At 38.9% G+C, this 21,802-nt stretch overlaps 1 protein-coding gene across 1 annotated transcript in view; it reads left to right on the forward strand.

The window, feature by feature from the left end:
• Positions 1-7,425: 7,425 nt before the first annotated feature.
• The window catches only part of LOC128646073 (membrane primary amine oxidase), a 78,059-nt gene continuing 63,682 nt past the window's right edge, over positions 7,426-21,802 (forward strand). The window contains exon 1 of the mRNA XM_053699517.1: positions 7,426-9,054. Within this exon, the coding sequence (XP_053555492.1) occupies positions 7,470-9,054 (1,585 nt within the window). The 5' untranslated portion in view covers positions 7,426-7,469. The remainder of the gene's footprint in view (positions 9,055-21,802) is intronic.

The raw sequence follows: 21,802 nt of genomic DNA on the forward strand, positions 1-21,802 counted from the left end.
AAGCATCGGAAACTGCATCCAATAGCAATTTACCTTTGTTTTTCATGTGTGTCTGTACTTTTCATTATCCGCTAATATAGTACTTAAATGGTGTTTTAATTCATGTACTCCAACCAAGTCTGAAATGCTTAAATTGCGATCAGTAACACCATGGCCTCTGCCATAAATGCCCATACTGGATTTACTATGCAATCCTATTGATAATATGACATACTACTAGTGATTGTTAATCGTTCTGTTACAACAAAATGTAACCTTGCATATATTCACATTATAATGATGTTTTATTTACAATTGTATTTGATGAATATCTGTTTAATGATGAAAAATGTATCAATAAAACATTTTGAAACAAAAAATAAACCATAGGCTAGATACAATGTAACTATTAGTTATATTGTAGCTAGCTTAGGGTTTATTTTATAGGTAAGTATTTAGTTTTAAATAGGAATTATTTAGGTAATGTTAGAAAGGTTTTATTTAGATTTATTTTAATTATATTTAAGTTATGGGGTGTTAGGGTTAGACTTAGGTTTAGGGGTTAATAACTTTAGTATAGTTGCAGCGACGTTGGGGATGGCAGATTAGGGGTTAATAACTGTAATGTAGGTTGCAGTGATGTTAGGGACAGCAGATTAGGGGTTAATAATATTTAACTAGTGTTTGCGAGGCGGGAGTGCGACGGTTTAGAGGTTAATATGTTTTTTATAGTGGCGGCGATGTCGGGAGTGGCAGATTAAGGGTTAATAATTTTATTTTAGCGTTTGTGATGTGGGAGGGCCTCGGTTTAGGGGTTAATAGGTAGTTTATGGGTGTTAGTGTACTTTAGTTATGAGTTTTATGTTACAGCGTTGTAGCGTAAAACCCTTAACTACTGACTTTCAGTTTACGGTATGAATCTTGACGGTATTGGCTTTACCGCTCACTTTTTGGCCTCACAGACTCGTAATACCGGTGCTGTGGAAGTCCCATTGAAAAAGGACTTTTTTTAAGCTGCAGTAATTACGTTGCGTTACGGACAAAAAAGTGTGCGGTGCAGCTAAACCTGCAAGACTTGTAATACCAGCGGTAGTGAAAAAGAGCCTTAACGCTGCTTTTTCACCCATACTGCAAAACTTGTAATCTAGCCGATAGTTTTTATTGAACTAATCCAAGAGGGGTAGGTTCTTTTATAAGCTGACTTACATGTAAGGTCTATGAATATGCATTAGTTTGTTTTACACATTTCCTTTAATACAGATAAATAAGTTCTGATATCTCAAAGCTCTTCACTCCGCTGCAGATGGATTACATTGCATGATCTCCCTGCACAGCCCCTGCGCACTCTGTAAAAGAACTGCTGCTTTTTTTAAAGCTGGTCAAGCTGTGACAGTAGTGGGACCTGCGTTTAACAACAGCCTTATTGATTATTCATGGCATGAACTCTTCTTCAAGTGCAGTCGTCTCCCCCTCCTCCTCTCTGTCCGAGCTGGCACTGACAGCCTCTCTGTTTAGGTAGAACACTTCACAGCCTTACACAGGCAGAAAGCCAGTAATTTATGGTAAGAGAGACAGGATGGGTTACAGGGGGGCTGCTGACTTAAGTAATATATGTCTGCTGTATGTTGATGGAGATGCTTCTTTAATGTCTGCTATTGTCCGGCATGGGCAAAGTGCTCCCAGGAGTCCCAGCCCCCCTCCCTTTGATCATCACATCTGGTGCAGAGGGAAAACATCTCGTTATCGTCTCCTATATGTGTATTTCTTTCTAATGTCAAAACTCCAAATATAAAATCTAATCTCTAAGAATCAGTATGCTATATTATGTTAAAGCTTTTAACCATGAGAGTCCACAGAAGTATTTCCAGTGCGGCAAACAAATAAAACACTTTAAAGGGATAGGAAAGTCAAAAATAAACTTGCATGATTCAGATAGAGAAGGTAATTTTAAGACACTTTTAAATTCACTTCCATTTTCAAATGTGCTTTGTTCTCTTGGTATCCCTTGTTGAAAAAGAATATGCACATATCCTACACTAGTAGGAGCTAGTTGCTGATTGGTGCCTGCACACTTTGGCTCTTGTGACTGGCTAACTAGATGTGTTCAGCTAGCTGCCAGTAGTGCAATGCTGTTCATTCAGCAAAGGATAACAAGGGAATGAAGCAGATTTGATAAAAGAAGTAAAGTGGAAAGTTGTTTGAAATTGTATGTTCTATCTGAAGCATGAAATAAAATGTTCGGGTCTGCTGTCCCTTTAAGCATAATAATAGCTTCAGCAACATGTGAAGCAGATAGAGTTGCTTGTCTTGGGCATGAGCTGCACATACATTTAAATAAAGTAACTTATCAGTGAGTGCTTATGCTTAACTATAAAAAGGGCTTAATGATTTGAAAATCTAGGAGCCAGTCTAAAAAAGAAATTTGAATATGATGAAAAAAGGATGCACTCTCAGGATTTTTAATCAAATGGTGTCAGCTTTATTGGATGACGTTTCAGAGACAAATCGTCTCTTTCATCAGATCACTTTGATCTGATGAAAGAGACGATTTGTCACTGAAATGTCATCCAATAAAGCTGACACAAAATCCTGAAAAGTGCATCCTTTTTTCAGGACTATATATATATATATATATATATATATATATATATATATATATATATATATATATATATATATATATATATATATATCTTTGATAGATTATAGGGCTGTTAGGCTGGTCTACATTTTTTCCAGGGCTGTTTTTTATTCCTAGTCTGGCCCTGCCCCCAGCCACACAAACAGCAACTGAATTTCCTGTCTGGTCCGACTTGGTGACCAGGTGTGGCTGGACCAGAGTAATGGTGGCTCCGCTGTCCTGTAACCCTTGTGCCTGGCGGCCATTAATCCATACTGGCTGCCAATGATGGAGCCGGTTGTCGCCAGCTGCCGCTTGTACCAGTCTTACCTCATGTAGAACCCCAAACTCCTCCTTGGTCCCAGCGGCTGGAGTAGCAGAGCTTCCTGACTCCAAACAATGGGCTGCTGCTCGGGAAACAACAGCAGGGGCTCGGGTCCAGTTGGCCGGGGGAAGATTCCGTGGGCAGTTGGACCGTACATGGCCCACCTGAACACACCCAAAGCACCGGATTCCATATTAACACATAAATATATATGAATAAAGTTATATACATATATATTTATTGGGAACACACAGTTCCCATTGACCGTAATGGAAATGCACTTTTCAGGGCCGTTTATTCTCTAACTCCCCACTCCCAACAACTTTAACCCCAAGATGCTGCCATCTTTATTTTTTAATAAACAACACTAGACAGTATTTTGGGGCAGATTTTTATAAGATCCGATCTCTGGTTAATCTTCTATGCGCTAATTGCTACCGCGAGCTTGCGGTAGCAATAACCAGGCTCTTGTAATGGCTGGTTAATTATTGCACTTCCGCAAACGGACAAATTTGCCTGTTTGCGGGAGCGCAATAATTTAGCGTTCCACTTGTAATCTAGCACACTCTGTATAATAGCACATAAACACAAACTCACACACAGATATTCCCACTCTCTCACACACACTCACTCACACACACACAAAGATACTAAGGGGGATATTTATCAAGCAGCCGATGCTGCTTGCTCTGCCCGGGGTTTCAGGTCCGCCTGAAACCTAAGTTAAGAAGCAGTGGTCGTAAGACCACTGCTCCTTAACTTGTCCGCCACTTTTCAGATACGATCGGGATGATTGACACCCCCTGCTAGTGGCCATGAATGTGCAGGGGGCAGCATTGCACAAGCATTTCTTGTGAAATGCTTGTGCAATGTTAAATGCCAACAGCATATGTTTTTAGCGAATCATGTCTGCCTGGTCTTTAATAAATTGATCCCTAACACTCTTACGCACACACACACACTCTCACATACTTTCTCTCACGCACACTTTTTCACACTCAGACTCACACACAGAAAGACACTGACAAAGCGCTGCGGAATCTGTTGGCGCTCTACAAATAACCGATAATAATAATAATAATAATAATGACAAACACAGATACACACACTCTCACACACAGACACACACACACACACGCTCTTTTTCTCTCACACAAAGAAACTAACTGTAATGTCCTTACATAGCAAACATTAACTCTTTATATGAATGATGCACTTGCAACTTCTAAATGTAAACTGGCACTTTATTTACTGGATTACATAACAATGTGCTCCTGTAGATTTGCACACAGTAATATGGATAGATACACCTATATAGTCCTTTATAATGAATGGCTGCTGCACTCCTTATATTAGCAGTCCTGTACACTGTGTATGCAGCACTATAGTAATCCAGGGTAACTTATAACTGTATAACTGCAATATAACTTATAATGTGTAACTGTCAGTTCTTACTCTTCCTGACTGGCTGATGCTGTATCCTCTGCAGTGATCTGTAGCTGACATTACATTTATTAATATTATTATTATTAGCACTTGTCTGATCCTGAGGTTCAGTCCTTGTACTTTATAACTGCATCACAAACTGTCACAAGATGGCTTTTCTGAACTGTTCTGATTCTAAGCACAGCCCACTTGATGACATCATCTTTGTATGGAAGTCTCAATGTGCCATCTAACCAAACCAGGAAGTAAGCACAACACTACACTAACACTCACACACACACACACTTGCACACACTCTCACACACATATACATTCACTCTTTCACACTCAGAATCACACACAGACACTGACAAACACACACGCACACACACACTCGCACACACACACAAATACATTCACTCTCACACTCAGAATCACACACAAACACACAGACACTGACAAACACAGACACACACACTCCCACACAAAGACACAAAAACACACAATGACACCAATGCTCTCAAACACACACCCTCACACACTAAGTCACACAGTCTCACACACATTCTGTCTTTCTCTCTCTCTCTCTCTCTCTCTCTCTCACACACACACACACAAATACACTCACTTCTTCACACTCAGACTAACACAAACAGAAAGACACTGACAAACACAGACACACACACTCTCAAACACAGACTCACACACACTCTCACAGCCACACAAAGACACTAACGCTCTAACACACACTCTCTCACACGCATTCTCCCCCACATTTAGAATCACACACACATGAAGACACTGACAAACACAGACACACACACTCCCACACAAAGACACACCCACGCAAGAGAGAAATAACTGTAGGAACCTGCAGTATGTTGCAAAAGCACAATATAACCTTTTTATGGCTGTGACTTTTTCCCACCAAACCTGGACATTGCATGTCTGGGTCTGACTCAAACACACAAATGGAAACCTGAACTGTCCAGGTCATTCCCGAACATGTGGTAACTCTAGATGTATACTGCATTTTCGTATGGGGAGGGACATTACAAAAGTGCAAAAAAAATATTCACATTTTAAAAATCATACAAAACCAATAATCGAACCACACAATAATACGCAGGAAAAAATTGTATTGTTAAGGGGCATCAAAAATCGTAACAAAATTCTTCACCAAAAATCGTATTTTATCAAAAACTTAAAATTTGTATATAAATTACACAGGAATAAATCGTATTAAATATGCAGAACATAAATGGTAATTTAAGTGCACTGGATGCGCAAAAATCACACAGAAATGTTTACTTATAAGTCCAAAATACAAAGCATAATAGGTTTTTGTAAAATGAGCTGAACATGGGCATTCCAGGGGCGTATATGAAATTGTATTTAATCCCAGCATAATTGTGTAAAGATTTTTGCAAAACACTCACTGATAACTCTAATAGAAAACCACATGCATCCGAAAATATAGGTGATTTAAAGCGGGCCTCCTGCTTACTTCACTCTATGGAGCGAAGCGTTTCCTTTCCAGCTCCATTACTTTCAATAGGAGACTTGCAGGGACTGCCTCTTTTTTACAATAATTCCACTAGGACAGACCCTGCAAGGGTCAGCGAAAAAAACCATGTCTGATCTGGCGAGGTTTAGATAATCTGCCCCTTAGTGATGGAGAAACACTGAGTTTTCATCTGCAACTTATAGCTACTTTATCAGCTGCTCAGTCAAGCCTGCCGAGTCTCAGAATAGTGGAGTAGGATAGGAATACATTCTGTGCAGCAGAAAATGTAAGCCAGGGCAATAAATATATTTATTAAAGGCACAACAAAGTCAAATTAAACTTTTATTATTCAAATAAAGCATGCAATTTTAACCAACTGTACGGTTCACTTCTATTATATAATTTGCTTAATTTTCTTGGTATTGTTTTATGAAAAAGCATACCTAGGTAGGCTCAGTAGCAGAGTGCACTATTAGGGGCCAATTTATCATTTGATGGACAAACATGATCCGCTGTAGCATACGCTGTTGGCATTTAACATTGCACAAGCAGTTCTAGTGAACTGCTTGTGCAATGCCGCCCCTGCAGATTCGCGGCCAATCAGCCGCTAGCAGCGGGTGTCAATCAACCCGATCGTATACGATCAGGTGGATTGATGTCCGCCGCCTCAGAGGAGGCATACGAGTTAATGAGCAGCGTTTTTAACTCCCGAAGGCTCTCGTGGAAACGGGTATACGGCCCCATTCAGGCCGTGATAAATCGGCCACTATGTGTTTATTGGTAACTGCACCTATATGCCTCTTGTCATTGGAACTCCTGATGCTAGCACCCTGTATTACACTGCTGCTCCTTCAACAAAGTATACTAAAAGAATACAGCAAAATTGATAATAGAAGTAAACTGGAAGGTTGTTTATAATTTAATGTTCTATGTATCCCCGGTTGGGGGGCACAACGGGTGCCAGCAATTATGCAGGTCCCCCTTTTGTGTCTCTCAAGCATAAAAACAATTTATTTTTCCTTGGAACAGAAACATCTATTTTCCAAAATGAAAAAAATGTACACACAGTTTAAAATATCCTCTTTAGATGCAACATAAAGGGATATCATAGCCTTAAGAATGTCATATGTATAAATATATTACTTTACAAGGATCCCCTTTCTATACCACTACAGCATTAAATAGGAAATAATCAAATTAAATGTATGGATAATGTGTATGGGATTTTTGCTTTTAAGCTTATTTTTATTTTTATTATTATTTGTTTAACATACAGTAGCAGTCATTAATAAAGCCTGCGGTCTATTAGGAATATAGTGATAATACAAATTAAATGGAAGCAAGATGTATTTACATTATGTTATTGACATGCAGAGAACTTCTCATTATGTGGCTAAAACTCCTGGAAGTTTAGGAGTTAACTATTCAACAAAATAGAACAGCATATAGTGCTTTCCTACAACATCCATTCACATCCCTCCCCCTCTTAGGATGTTTCACATTTCCTTTTCAACAAGTTAAATAGGCTACAAGTAGGTTGAGAAATTCTTTCTGAGCCAAGATCTGGGACTTCAAACATTTTCAGAAAAGAGAAGAGACATCGACAACCAAAGATGTATACAAAATGTTTTACTGCAATTATGGTGGTAGCTTTTGCAGTAATTGTAGCCTTGGTGTGTGTGCTGCTGCTGCTAGGTTCTAAAACAAAGACTTGTAACTTTGAAAGTCTGAATCCTCCTCTAATGAAACACGATGACCAGAGCTTGGTATTTGCAGATTTGACACCTCATGAAATTACAGAAGTGGTAGATTACCTGAATAGAAACCTCAAGGTGAATTTAGTGAGCATCTCCAAAGCTAATCCTGATTCCAACAGCATATATTCAGTGGAATTGCAACTTCCCAAGAAACAAGATGTTTTATTATATTTAGATCACGGCAAACCAAAACCTCCAAGAGAGGCTTTGGTGGTTGTTTATTTTGGAAACAATAAGGATCCTGAAATTAAAGAATTTGTGGTGGGACCTCTCCCCAACCCAACTAACTTTAAAGATGTTACTCAAGAGAAATACAAAAACAAACTTCCTTATTACCGTCGGCCAGCAACAGGCAATGAGTATGGTCAGGTGCACACCTATATGTTGAAAAAGGAGTTTCCAAATGCACCAACGTTCCTAAAGGACATTTTTAATTATGATTACTCAGATGCTAACTTTTTATCTGCTTTCACTTCAGCCCCTCGAGGCTTTAAATCTGGAGACAGAAGTACCTGGTATGCTCTTTTCTTTAACATACCAGGCAGTGGTTACTATTTGCATCCAATAGGATTGGAATTTTTAATGAATCATAAGAACCTTAATGTAAGTAAATGGAGTGTGGAACAAATTTTTTATAATGGGCAATTCTTTATAAACTTTGCTGAATTAGAGGGCAAATATTTAAAAGGTGAAGTAAAAATAGTAAAAATGAGAAAGCCTGGCCCTGAAGAAAATATTGCTTCTCTGAAACCCCCGAAAAGTACTGTGACTGATATACCCATGCAATATGAACCGAAAGGTCCACGTTACAGTGTAAAAAACAACCAGGTTTTATACCAGCACTGGAGTTTAGCTTTTGGAGTCAATGTAAATTCAGGTCTTAGATTATTTGATATTAAATTCAAGGGAGAGAGAATAGTTTATGAACTGAGTATCCAAGAAGCCATTTCAATATATGGTTCCAATGCCCCAGCAGGGATGTTAACAAGATACATGGATAGCAACTTTGGGATCGGCCGCTTTGTCTATCAGCTTGTGCGTGGCATTGACTGTCCATACTTTGCTACCTATATAGACACCTATCATATGCTTGACTCGGATACCTGGGTACGAAACAAAGACTCCATTTGCGTCTTTGAACTCAACTCTGGCCTTCCTTTGAGGCGTCATTTCTCAAGCTTAGAATCATTTTATTATGGGGGCTTGGCCAACACTGTTCTGGTTATAAGAGCCATTTCTTCTCTAGGAAACTATGATTATGTGTTTGATTTCATATTTTATCAAAATGGTGCTATTGAGACCAAAGTCCATGCAACAGGCTATATCAGCTCATCTTTCTATATGGAAGGGGGAACAGATTATGGTAATAGAGTGGGACCACATACGTTGGGGACCATCCATACCCACTTCATCAATTACAAAGTGGACCTGGATGTTGGAGGTAAGTCATTAGCACATTTGCCAAACTACAAAATAATACATTTATTGTCTTGCAGGAGCTCATATATAGTCAAAAAAGCTCCGACATTTGCTGTTGTACAACACTTCTCAAACCCTGCTCCTTAGATACTTCAGCATATTAAAATATAAAGGAATCAATAATTGTGCAGATTTTAGTGAAATATTTGTTTTATTGATTAAACTGAATTTGCTCAAGTAATGCTATTCATTAAATTGTTCTGCCTGAGGTTAATTAAATTATTAGTAAATTTATGGTACCCCATAAAGCTGATTCACCAAAGTGTGAGGTAAAGTGGAAAGTTTTTGCAATGCTTATTGAAACTAGCTGCCTGAGAACTGGAATTTAAAGAATCCTGGTGTTTGATCATGTTGTTTTTACATATTTTAAATAAAACCATTAAAGTAGTTCTACTAAATTAATCCTATTTAAATCCTACAGTAAAATATAAATCAGATAAATCTTAAAGAGGATACTATGTACATTGTGGGAGAACGAAGAGAAAGGATGTACAAAAAACCCCAAAAACAAACATAGTTGCAAAAAAAAAAAAAAAGGTTAGTAGTAATAAAAATTATTAATTTAAAATGAAACACAGTTAAACGCTCTGCAGAAGTGGGACTTTATATATGTTGACTACAATGCTCAATTAATGCTATTTTTTAAATTGTTCTGCCTTAGGTTAATTAAATTATTAGTAAATTTATGGTACCCCATAAAGCTGATTCACCAAAGTGTGAGGTAGCTCTCCAGAGTTGCTGAATTAGCTCTATAGATTAACTAGGGAAAAGGCTAAATTCATCTTACTGGGAAATTTTTGCAATGCTTATTGAAACTAGCTGCCTGAGAACTGGAATTTAAAGAATCCTGGTGTTTGATCATGTTGTTTTGTACATTACTATTAAGGTCTCATATAATGTATTGGGAAAAGTAACTTTAAAAAATAAAATAAAACCATTAAAGTAGTTCTACTAAATTAATCCTATTTAAATCCTACAGTAAAATATAAATCAGATAGATCTTAAAAAGGATATCATATGTAAATTTTGGGTAAATGAAGAGAAAGGATGTACAAAAAAAACAAACATAGTTGCAAAAAAAAAAAAGGTTAGTAGTAATAAAAATTATTAATTTAAAATGTTGTAGAAACACAGTTAAAACGCCCTGCAGAGGTGGGACTTTATATATGTTGACTACAATGCAAGGCTTTATAGCAGATAAGTAAACTGGAAGAGTATGTGCCCCACTTTTTCTTAACCAGCAAAAAAAAGTAAAGTTTAATTTGCTTCTCATTGTATCAATGGAAAAAGAAAACAATGAGGATAAAAGGATTGGACAGAGTGTTCTATTTTGTGCTGCTAAAATGATATAGTCACTGAGTAAAAGCACTATATGGGCTAGATTACAAGTGGTGAGCTATTTAGCGCTCATGCTCAAGCTTATTGCAAGTTGAAAGTAAGAAATGTATGCTCAAGTAAAACCCGATGCATGCTAATCAAAGGACTTTAAATAATGTGACCGTGTTAACTTATTCTCCCCATAGACTTCAATGGAGAGCACAGAAGAAAAAAACTTAACACTTATCGCTAAACCAACAGGAGTTATTGATATTTCATATTCTGATGTTCTTCACATACAGACATTTTTTTTCTTTTTATTGTAAATTGTTTTCATATATATATATATATATATATATATATATATATATATATATATATATAGGTATAAATATATATTTTACATTAACATTATCAGATCTATATAGAAATATATATTTAATAATACAAATTAAAAAAAATTCTATGTGAAGAACATTGGAATGTAAAATATGGGTAACACGCGGTGTCAGGTTAGCGCACATGAAGATTTACGTATTTTAAGTAGTGTTATTGAAATATTAAATATAACATTAAAAAAATAATTATTAAAAAATTATAGATATTGTAAAATATATATATTCTATGGATTATTTTATTTTTTTACAGTATCTATAATAATTTTTAATAATTAATATTTTTTAATACTTCAATAACGCTTCTTAAGATACCTAATTCTTCATGTGCACTAATCTGACATCTCGTTAGACCTAAACAGTGAAACCCAAAGCACATTACGCTTATCTTACATTCTAATGTTGTTAAAATGTCATGCTATACACCATCCATATTTATGAATGCTCAAAAGCAAGCGTTACCAGTTAAAGGGATAGGAAAATCAAAATTAAACTTGCATGATTTAGATAGAGCATGTAATTTTAAGACACTTTTAAATTCACTTCTATTTTCAAATGTGCTTTGTTCTTCTTGTATCCATTGTTGAAAAATAATACACACATATCTTACACTAGGAGGAGCTAGCTGCTGATTGGTGTCTGCGCACATTTGTCTCTTATGATTGGCTAACTAGATGTGTTCAGCTAGCTGCCAGTAGTGCAATGCTGTTACTTCAGCAAAGGATAAAAAAAGAATGCAGCAAATTTCATAATTGAAGTAAATTTGAAAGTTGTTTGAAATTGTATGTTCTATCCAAATCATGAAAGAGAATATTGGGGTTTCCTGTCCCTTTAATGTCCGGTTTTCAAAAGCTTTATCAAAGTAAAACAGTATTTTGGAACGCTTGGTTAGTCACACTTAAAGGGTTAGAAATCTGTGACAAACCAGACATAAAAAACCCACATAATTATAATTTCATAAATTTATTTATTTATTTATTTTATTTATAAAATATTTTACCAGGAAGGATACATTGAGATTTCTCTCGTTTTCAAGTATGTCCTGGGATCACAAAACATTGCATTGATACAATAGGGTACAATACAATACAAAAACAATAATAAAAATACACATTATATGCAAACATTTAACATAGAGCAGGTATGAAATATTTAATCAACCATGACAGGAGCATTCTGTTTTGAGATATGTAGAGAGGGATCTCTTAAAGGATTTTAGGCTTGGGGAAGTTTTTAAAGTGTGCGGGAGGTCATTCCATAATTGTGGCGCTCTGTAGGAAAAGGAGGATCGAGCTGCTTTTTTTTTGTGTTGAGGCAAACTAAATAATGTGCTGTTATTGGATCAGAGGTTATAGGAGGTGGGAATAGCAGGGGAGAGCATTCTGTAAATATATGAATGTAATACTATCTGCCTACTCTGCACTTCAAACAAAGCTTGTATAAATATAACTATACTAGTTGATAAGCCTACAGAGGGCAGTCTATGTGTAAAAAATGCAACCCCAAGCTACAAAAAATAAAAAAGTAAAAATACAGAAAAAAATAAACAACACTATCCAAAATAAAATAATTAAGCCTAATCCCTATGAAACCCCCCCCCCCCCCAAAATAAAAACACCCCTAATCTAAGAATAAACTACCAATAGCCCTTAAAAGGGCTTTTTGTAGGGCATTGCCCTAAAGAAATAATTTATTTTACATTAAAAATAAACAAAGTTCCCCCTAATAGTAAACCCCCCCAAAAAAACTAACACTAATAAACCTAAACTACCCATTGCCCCTAAAGGGGCAATTGTATTGACATTGCCCTTAAAAGGGCATTCAGCTCTTTCTTTCATGTAATTGGCAAGAGTCCATGAGCTAGTGACATATGGGATATACAATCCTACCAGGAGGGGCCAAGTTTCCCAAACCTCAAAATGCCTATAAATACACCCCTCACCATACCCACAATTCAGTTTTACAAACTTTGCCTCCTATGGAGGTGGTGAAGTAAGTTTGTGCTAGATTTCTACTTTGACATGCGCTTCTCAGCATGTTGAAGCCCGGTTCCTCTCAGAGTACAGCGAATGTCAAAAGGAAGTGAAGGGAGTATCACTTATTGAAAACAATGGTCTTCCTAACGGGGATCTATTTCATAGGTTCTCTGTTATCGGTCGTAGAGATTCATCTCCTACCTCGTTTCAGTACTGGTTCTGCTATATGTGGATGGGTGTCTTTTGGTAAGTATGTTTCACTCTCAGCTATGGTTTGGCACTTTATATATAAAGTTCTAAATATATGTTAGTACTTATATTTGCCATGCTTCAGGTTTATCAGTATATTTCCTTTTTGCAGACTGTCAGTTTCATATCTGGGAAATGCTATATATAAAAAAAAATTTCTTACCTGAGGTTTTCAAATTGACTTTTTCTAAAATGCGGGCTGTATTAGGCTCGCGAGAGCGCAAAATGCTATAATTTATTGCGTCATTGTTGGTGCAAGACTTTTTTGGCGTGAAAATTACGTTTGTTAACGCAAATTTGTCATTTCCGGCGTCTTAGTTGGCGCTGAGTCTTTTCTCAAGGTTGCGTCATCTATGACGCTCGAGTCTCGTTCCGGATGTTTTTGGAGCCGAAAAATGTTTTTCAGTTTGTGGTGCGTCATACTTGGCGCCAAACATTTTTTCATTATTTAAGACCTCATTCCTTTTGCCTCTGGTCTTTTCTCTTGCAAGATGTATCGAGTCCACGGATTCATCCAATACTTGTGGAATATTCTCCTTCCCAACAGGAAGTGGCAAAGAGAGCACCCACAGCAGAGCTGTCTATATAGCTCCTCCCCTAACCCCACCCTCCAGTCATTCTCTTTGCCTGCGCTCATAGGAAGCTGGTAAAGTTTAAGAGGTGATAGAAATGTTAGTTTAAAGTCTTCAAGCAAGAATTTTTTATTTTCTAAATAGTACCGGAGTGTGCTATTTTTACTCAGGCAGAGCATGGAAGAAGAATTCTTCCTTGAGTCTGACGATTTCAGCAGCGGTAACTGAGATCATGTTTCCTTCCCCCAGAGGTCTGAGGAATACAACAGAAGCTTCAGTGGGGGGAGAGGTTCGTTCCTAGAAACGTTTTTGAGGTATGTGCAGTCTAATTATTTCTGAGGAGACCAGGTTCAGAATTTTAGAGATAAAAATGCATACTAGTGGGGCAAGTATAGTCCTAACAGAAAGGGGACTAGTCCTGGGTACTTTATTTATGCCTAATGCACTCATGGCTCATGTACTAAAAGAAAGAGTTCCATGTGCTAACGGTGGTACGGTGCTTATTAGTGTTGTTTGTATAGGGAGTTCCACATGGCTAGTGTTTTACAATCACCGCTTCCCATGCGGTCTAACATGGCTGTTCCCCATCGTTGCAGATGGGCGGGGCCTATTTTTGCGCCTTCAGTGCGCAGTTAGGAGCCGGAGGAAACGGTCACAAGCAGTAGCTTCTCCAGGGGCTTGTGATCTGCCTAATTGTACCGGAGTGTTACTGGTGGTTTATTAGCAGGGCAGGTAGGCGCCACGGCAGAGCTGTGGCGAAGTGTTATTTGTTTTAACCACTTTTAATTACCGGATGTGATAAAATCGCCATAAGGGGTTAAATCTGGTCCATACTTGGGGTGCAATACCATATAGCCCGTAGGTACCTTCCCTAGCAAAATTGGCCATTTTCATTAACGTTTAGGCACTTTTGCAGTTTTTGTGTACATTTTATTTTCTTAAAGGTACAGTAACGGTTTTTCAAAAATCGTGTTTTCTGAAACAATAAAGGTTTTCCAAGACTTGTACTGTGTTTATTAGTCTGTTCAATATGTCTGACATGGAAGAAAGTCAGTGCTCCATGTGTTTAGAGGTAGTTGTGGAACCCCACCTTACATTGTGTCCTACTTGTACCGACAGGGCCCTACACTATAAAGATTATATTTTAGGTATTGATAGTGTGTCTAAAGATGATTCTCAGTCTGAAGAGAACCATGACATGCCACCTAATGGTTCTCAAGTGTCTCAAACCATTACTCCTGCACAAGAGACGCCAAGTACTTTTAGTGCGTCTACTTTTACTCTACAGGATATGGCGGCAGCAATGTCTAACACCCTTACAGAGGTGCTGTCTAAACTGCCAGGTTTGCAAGGTAAACACAGTAGGTCAGGTTTAGAGACAAATGCTGACCCTTCTGATGCCTTAGTGCCTATTTCCGATGCCCCTTCACTATGCTCTGATGTGGGGGTTAGGGATTTTGTGTCTGAGGGAGAATGTTCAGAATCAGGAAACCCAATTCCTCATATTGACTCGGACACTCCGTCCTTTAATTTTAAATTAGAACACCTCCGCCTGTTGCTCAGGGAGGTTTTGGAAACTCTAGACGATTGCGATCCTGTCACAATTCCCCCAGAAAAATTGTGCAAGATGGATAAATATTTAGAATTGACTTCTTACACGGACATATTTCCAGTTCCTAAGAGGATTGCGGAAATTGTTAAGAGGGAATGGGATAGACCGGGTATACCGTTTTCCCCCCCTCCTAATTTTAAGAAAATTTTTCCAATATCTGATACCATGCGGGACTCCTAGCAACTTGTCCCTAAGGTAGAAGGAGCTATTTCCACGCTAGCAAGGCGTCCAACAATTCCCATTGAGGACAGTTGTGCTTTCAAAGACCCCATGGATAAAAAATTAGAGGGTCTTCTAAAGAAATTGTTTGTCCAACAAGGTTTTCTCCTACAGCCGACGGCCTGCATTGTTCCAGTAACTACGGCAGTGGCTTTTTGGTTTGTCGCCCTGGAGGAGTCTCTGGAAGTTGAGACCCCCTTAGAGGAAATTCTGGACAGAATTAAGGCCCTTAAGTCGGCTAACTCTTTTATTACCGACGCTGCTTTTCAGATTGCAAAATTAGCAGCAAAAAATGCAGGTTTTGCCATTTTAGCACGCAGAGCGTTATAGCTAAAGTCTTGGTCTGCTGACGTATCGTCTAAATCTAATTTTTTATCTATTCCCTTCAAGGGTAAGACCCTATTTGGGCCTGAACTGAAGGAATTCATTCCCGACATTACTGGAGGTAAGGGACATGCCCTGCCTCAGGACAAATCCCTTAAGACGAGGGGTAGACGGTTACTTTGCTAAGCAGGAAGGGAACTTTACTCCATCCAAGTCGGTCTGGAGACCTAACCAGGCCTGGAATAAAGGTAAACAAAACAAGAAGCCCGCTGCTGCTACCTAGACAGCATGAAGGGGCAGCCCCAGATCCGGGACCGGCTCTAGTAGGGGGCAGACTTTCTTCCTTTGCTCAGGCTTGGGCAAGGGATGTACAGGATCCCTGGGTATTAGAAATTGTGACCCAGGAATACCAGCTGGAATTCAAGGATTGTCTTCCCAAGGGAAGATTTAATCTTTCTCGCTTGTCTGTAGACCAGACAAAAAGAGAGGCGTTTTTAAGCTGTGTAGAAGACCTCTACACCATGGGTGTAATTTGACCAGTTCCAAAACTGGAACATTGGCAGGGGTTTAATTCAAATCTCTTCGGGGTTCCCATAAAGGAGGGAACCTTCAGACCAGTTTTACATCTCAAGTTTCTAAATAAGTTTCTCAGAGTCCCATCGTTCAAGATGGAGACCATTCGTACGTTATTACCAATGATCCAGGAGGGTCAATACATGACCACTGTGGATCTGAAGGATGCGTACTTTCACATTCCTATTCAGTTCCTGAGGTTCGCCTTCCAGGACAAACATTATCAGTTTGTGGCTCTTCCCTTCGGGTTGGCCACGGCTCCCAGGATCTTCACAAAGGTTCCAGGGTCACTTCTGGCAGTTCTCAGACCGCGAGGTATAGCAGTGGCGCCCTATCTGGATGATATCTTGATCCAGGCGTCAACCTATCTTCTGTCCAAATCTCACACGGACATCGTGTTGTCTTTTCTAAGAACTCACGGTTGAAAAGAATTCAATAGTCCCTCTAACAAGAGTTCCATTCCTGGGTACTCTACTAGATTCAGTAAACATGAAAGTGTTTCTGACGGAGGTCAGAAAATCAAGATTCTAAATACTTGCCGAGTTCTGCAGTCCCTTCACCAGCCAATAGTGGCACAGTGCATGGATGCTATCGGCCTAATGGTAGCGGCAATGGACACCGGGCCGTTTGCTCGCTTTCATTTCAGACCACTACAACTGTGCATGTTTAGACAGTGGAATGGGGATTATGCGAATTTCCTCCAATAAATCTGGACCAGGAGACCAGAGATTCTCTTCAGTGGTGGTTGTCTCAAGACCATCTGTCCCAGGGGATGTGCTTTTGCAGGCCATCTTGGGTTGTGGTTACGACAGACGCCAGCCTGCTGGGCTGGGGTGCAGTCTGGAATTCCCTGAAGGCTCAGGGTGTGTGGACTCAGGCGGAGTCTCAACTACCGATCAATATTTTGGAACTGCGATATTCAACACACTTCAGGCGTGGCCTCAGTTGGCTGCGGTCAGATTCATAAGATTCCAGTTGGACAACATCACGACTGTGGTGTATATCAATCATCAGGGGGGAACAAGGAATTCTCTAGAGATGATAGAGGTATCAACAATAATCCGATGGGCGGAGTCTCACTCTTGCCATCTCTCTGCGATCTACATCCCAGGAATAGAGCACTGGGAAGCAGATTTCCTAAGTCGTCAGACTTTTCATCCAGGGGAGTGGGAACTCTACTTGGAGGTGTTTGCTGCTTTGATTCTTCAATGGGGCGCACCAGAATTGGATCTGATGGCATCTCAACAGAATGCCAAACTTCCTCTCTACGGGTCCAGATCAAGAGACCCCAAGAAGGCACTGATAGATGCTCTAGCAGTACCTTGGTCATTCAACCTGGCTATTTGTTGCCACCTTTTCCTCTCCTGCCACCTGTGATTGCAAGAATCAAACAGGTGAGGGCTTCAGTGATTCTAATAGCTCCTGAGTGGCCACGCAGGACCTTGTATGCGGATCTAGCGGTCATGCCATCCCTACCTCTGTGGTAACTACCATTGAGGAAGGATCTTTTCATCCGAGGTCCGTTCCTACATACAAATCTAATTTCTCTGCAACTGACAGTCTGGAGATTGCACGCTTGATTTTATCAAGGCGAGGATTCTCTGAGTCGGTCATTGATACTCTGATTCAGGCTCGCAAGCCTGTCACTAGGAAGATTTAACATCAGATATGGAGGAAATATCTTTATTGGTGCAAATCCAGAGGTTACTCATGGAGTAAAGTTCGGATTCCTAAGGTTCTGCCTTTTCTCCAAGAAGGATTGGAGAAAGGTCTTTCAGCTAGTTCCTTGAAGGGACAGATTTCTGCTTTGTCCATTTGCATAAGCGTCTGGCAGATGTTCCAGACGTTCAGGCCTTTTGTCAGGCTTTAATAAGAATCAAGCCTGTGTTTAAGCCTATTGCTCTTCCATGTAGTTTGAATGAATTTAGTTCTTGAAGTTTTTCAAGGGGTTCCGTTTGAACCTATGCATTCCATAGATATTAAAGGGACACTAAACTCAAAATCTTTCTTTTGTAATTCAGAAAGAGCATGCAATTTTAAGCAACTTTCTAATTTACTCCTATTATCAATTTTTCTTCGTTCCCTTGCTATCTTTATTTGAAAAAGAAGGCATCTAAGCTTTTTTTTTGGGTTCAGTACTCTGGACAGCACTTTTTTATTGGTGGATGAATGTATCCAACCAATCAGCAAGGACAACCCAGGTTTTTCACCAAAAATGGCCGGCATCTAAACTTACATTCTTGCATTTCAAATAAAGATACCAAGAGAATGAAGAAAATTTTATAATAGGAGTAAATTAGAAAGTTGCTTAAAATTTCATGCTCAATCTGAATCACAAAAGAAAAATTTTGGTTACAGTGTCCCTTCTATCTTGGAAATTTCTGTTTTTAGTAGCTATCTCTTCGGCTCGAAGAGTTTCTGAATTATCTGCTTTACAATGTGACTCACCTTATCTTGTTTTCCATGCGGATAAGGTGGTTTTGCGTACCAAACCTGGATTCCTTCCTAAGATTGTTTCTAATAGGAATATCAAGCAGGAAATTGTTGTTCCTTCTCTGTGTCCTAATCCTTCTTCAAAGAAGGAACGTCTGTTGCACAACCTAGATGTGGTTCGTGCTTTAAAGTTCTACTTACAAGCAACTAAAGTCTTCCGTCAAACATCTTCATTGTTTGTTGTCTATTCTGGAAAGCGATGAGGTTAAAAGGCTACGGCAACCTCTCTTTCTTTTTGGCTGAAAAGCATCATCCGTTTGGCTTATGACACTGCTGGCCAGCAGCCTCCTGCAAGGATTACTGCTCACTCTACTAGAGCAGTGGCTTCCACATGGGATTTTTAAAATGAGGCTTCTGTTGCACAGATTTATAAGGCGGCGACTTGGTCTTCGCTTCATACTTTTTCCAAATTTTACAAATTTACTTCTTTTGCTTCTTCGGAGGCTATTTTTGGGAGAAAGGTTCTACAAGCAGTGGTGCCTTCCGTTTAGGTACCTGTCTTGTCCCTCCCGTGTCCTAAAGCTTTGGTATTGGTATCCCACAAGTATTGGATGAATCCGTGGACTCGATACATCTTGCAAGAGAAAACAGAATTTATGCTTACCTGATAAATTTCTTTCTCTTGCGATGTATCGAGTCCACGGCCCGCCCTGTCTATTTAAGACAGGTAGTATTTTTTATTAAAAAACTTCAGTCACCTCTGCACCCTATAGTTTCTCCTTTTTCTTCCTAACCTTTCGGTCGAATGACTGGGGGGTGGAGTTAGGGGAGGAGCTGTATAGACAGCTCTGCTGTGGGTGCTCTCTTTGCCACTTCCTGTTGGATGAATCCGTGGACTCGATACATCGCAAGAGAAAGAAATTTATCAGGTAAGCATAAATTCTGTTTTTTATATGTTTTACATACTGCAAGATGTCTCAATCTGATCCTGTCTCAGAATCTACTACTGGAATCTTGCTGCCTGATATCGGTTCTACCAAAGCTAAGTGCATTTGTTGTAAATTTGTGGTAACTGTTCCTCCAGCTGTGGTTTGTAATAGTTGTCATGATAAACTTTTACATGCAGAGAATGTTTCCATCAGTAGTAGTTCATTACATGTTGCTGGTCCATCAACATCTAATGCTCAGGATATTCCTGTAAATTTAAGAGAATTTATTTCTGATTTCATTCAGAAGGCTTTGTCTGCCATTCCGCCTTCTAATAAACGTAAAAGGTCTTTTAAAACTTCTCATAGAGTTGATGAATTTTCTAATGACCGACAACATACTGATTTATCTATCTCTGATGAGGATCTGTCTGATTCAGAGGATCATGCCTCAGATATTGACACTGACAAATCCTCTTATTTATTTAAAATGGAGTATATTCGTTCTTTATTAAAAGAAGTGTTGATTGCATTAGATATGGAGGAGACTAGTCCTCTTGATACTAAAACTAGTAAACGTTTAAATTCGGTTTATAAACCTCATGTAGTTATTCCAGAGGTTTTTCCAGTTCCTGATGCTATTTCAGATATGATTTCTAAGGAATGGAATAGACTGGGTACTTCTTTTACTCCTTCTTCAAGGTTTAAAAAATGGTATCCTTTGCCTATTGATAAATTGGAGTTTTGGGAAAAGATCCCCAAAGTTGATGGGGCCATCTCTACTCTTGCTAAACATACTACTATTCCTATGGAAGATAGTACTTCTTTTAAAGATCCTTTAGATAGGAAGCTTGAATTTTATCTAAGGAAAGCTTATTTATGTTCAGGCCATCTTCTTAGGCCTGCTATTTCTTTGGCTTATGTTGCAGCTGCCTCAACTTAGTATCAGATCATTATGTGTATAGCATTGTTAAATTAATTCAACATGCTAATAATTTCATTTGTGATGCCATTTTTGATATCATCAGAATTGATGTTAGATATATGTCTTTAGCTATTTTAGCTAGAAGAACTTTATGGCTTAAATCTTGGAATGCGGATATGACTTCTAAATCGACATTGCTTTCTCTTTCTTTCCAAGGTAATAAATTACTTGGTTCTCAGTTGGATTCTATAATTGCAACTGTCACTGGGGGAAGGGAGCTTTCTTTCATGTAATTAGCAAGAGTCCATGAGCTAGTGACGTATGGGATATACATTCCTACCAGGAGGGGCAAAGTTTCCCAAACCTCAAAATGCCTATAAATACACCCCTAACCCACCCACAATTCAGTTTTACAAACTTTGCCTCCTATGGAGGTGGTGAAGTAAGTTTGTGCTAGATTCTACGTTGATATGCGCTCCGCAGCAAGTTGGAGCCCGGTTTTCCTCTCAGCGTGCAGTGAATGTCAGAGGGATGTGAGGAGAGTATTGCCTATTTGAATGCAGTGATCTCCTTCTACGGGGTCTATTTCATAGGTTCTCTGTTATCGGTCGTAGAGATTCATCTCTTACCTCCCTTTTCAGATCGACGATATACTCTTATTTATATACCATTACCTCTGCTGATTCTCGTTTCAGTACTGCTTTGGCTTTCTACAAACATGTAGATGAGTGTCCTGGGGTAAGTAAATCTTATTTTCTGTGACACTCTAAGCTATGGTTGGGCACTTTGTTTATAAAGTTCTAAATATATGTATTCAAACATTTATTTGCCTTGACTCAGAATGTTCAACATTCCTTATTTTCAGACAGTCAGTTTCATATTTGGGATAATGCATTTGAATTAATCATTTTTTCTTACCTTCAAAAATTTGACTCTTTTTTCACTGTGGGCTGTTAGGCTCGCGGGGCTGAAAATGCTTCATTTTATTGCGTCATTCTTGGCGCGGACTTTTTTGGCGCAAAAAAATCTTTTCCGTTTCCGGCGTCATACGTGTCGCCGGAAGTTGCGTCATTTTTTGACGTTATTTTGCGCCAAAAATGTCGGCGTTCCGGAAGTGGCGTCATTTTTGGCGCCAAAAGCATTTAGGCGCCAAATAATGTGGGCGTCTTATTTGGCGCTAAAAAAATAT

This window comes from Bombina bombina, chromosome 1 (assembly GCF_027579735.1).
Source record: "Bombina bombina isolate aBomBom1 chromosome 1, aBomBom1.pri, whole genome shotgun sequence".
NCBI lineage: Eukaryota > Metazoa > Chordata > Amphibia > Anura > Bombinatoridae > Bombina > Bombina bombina.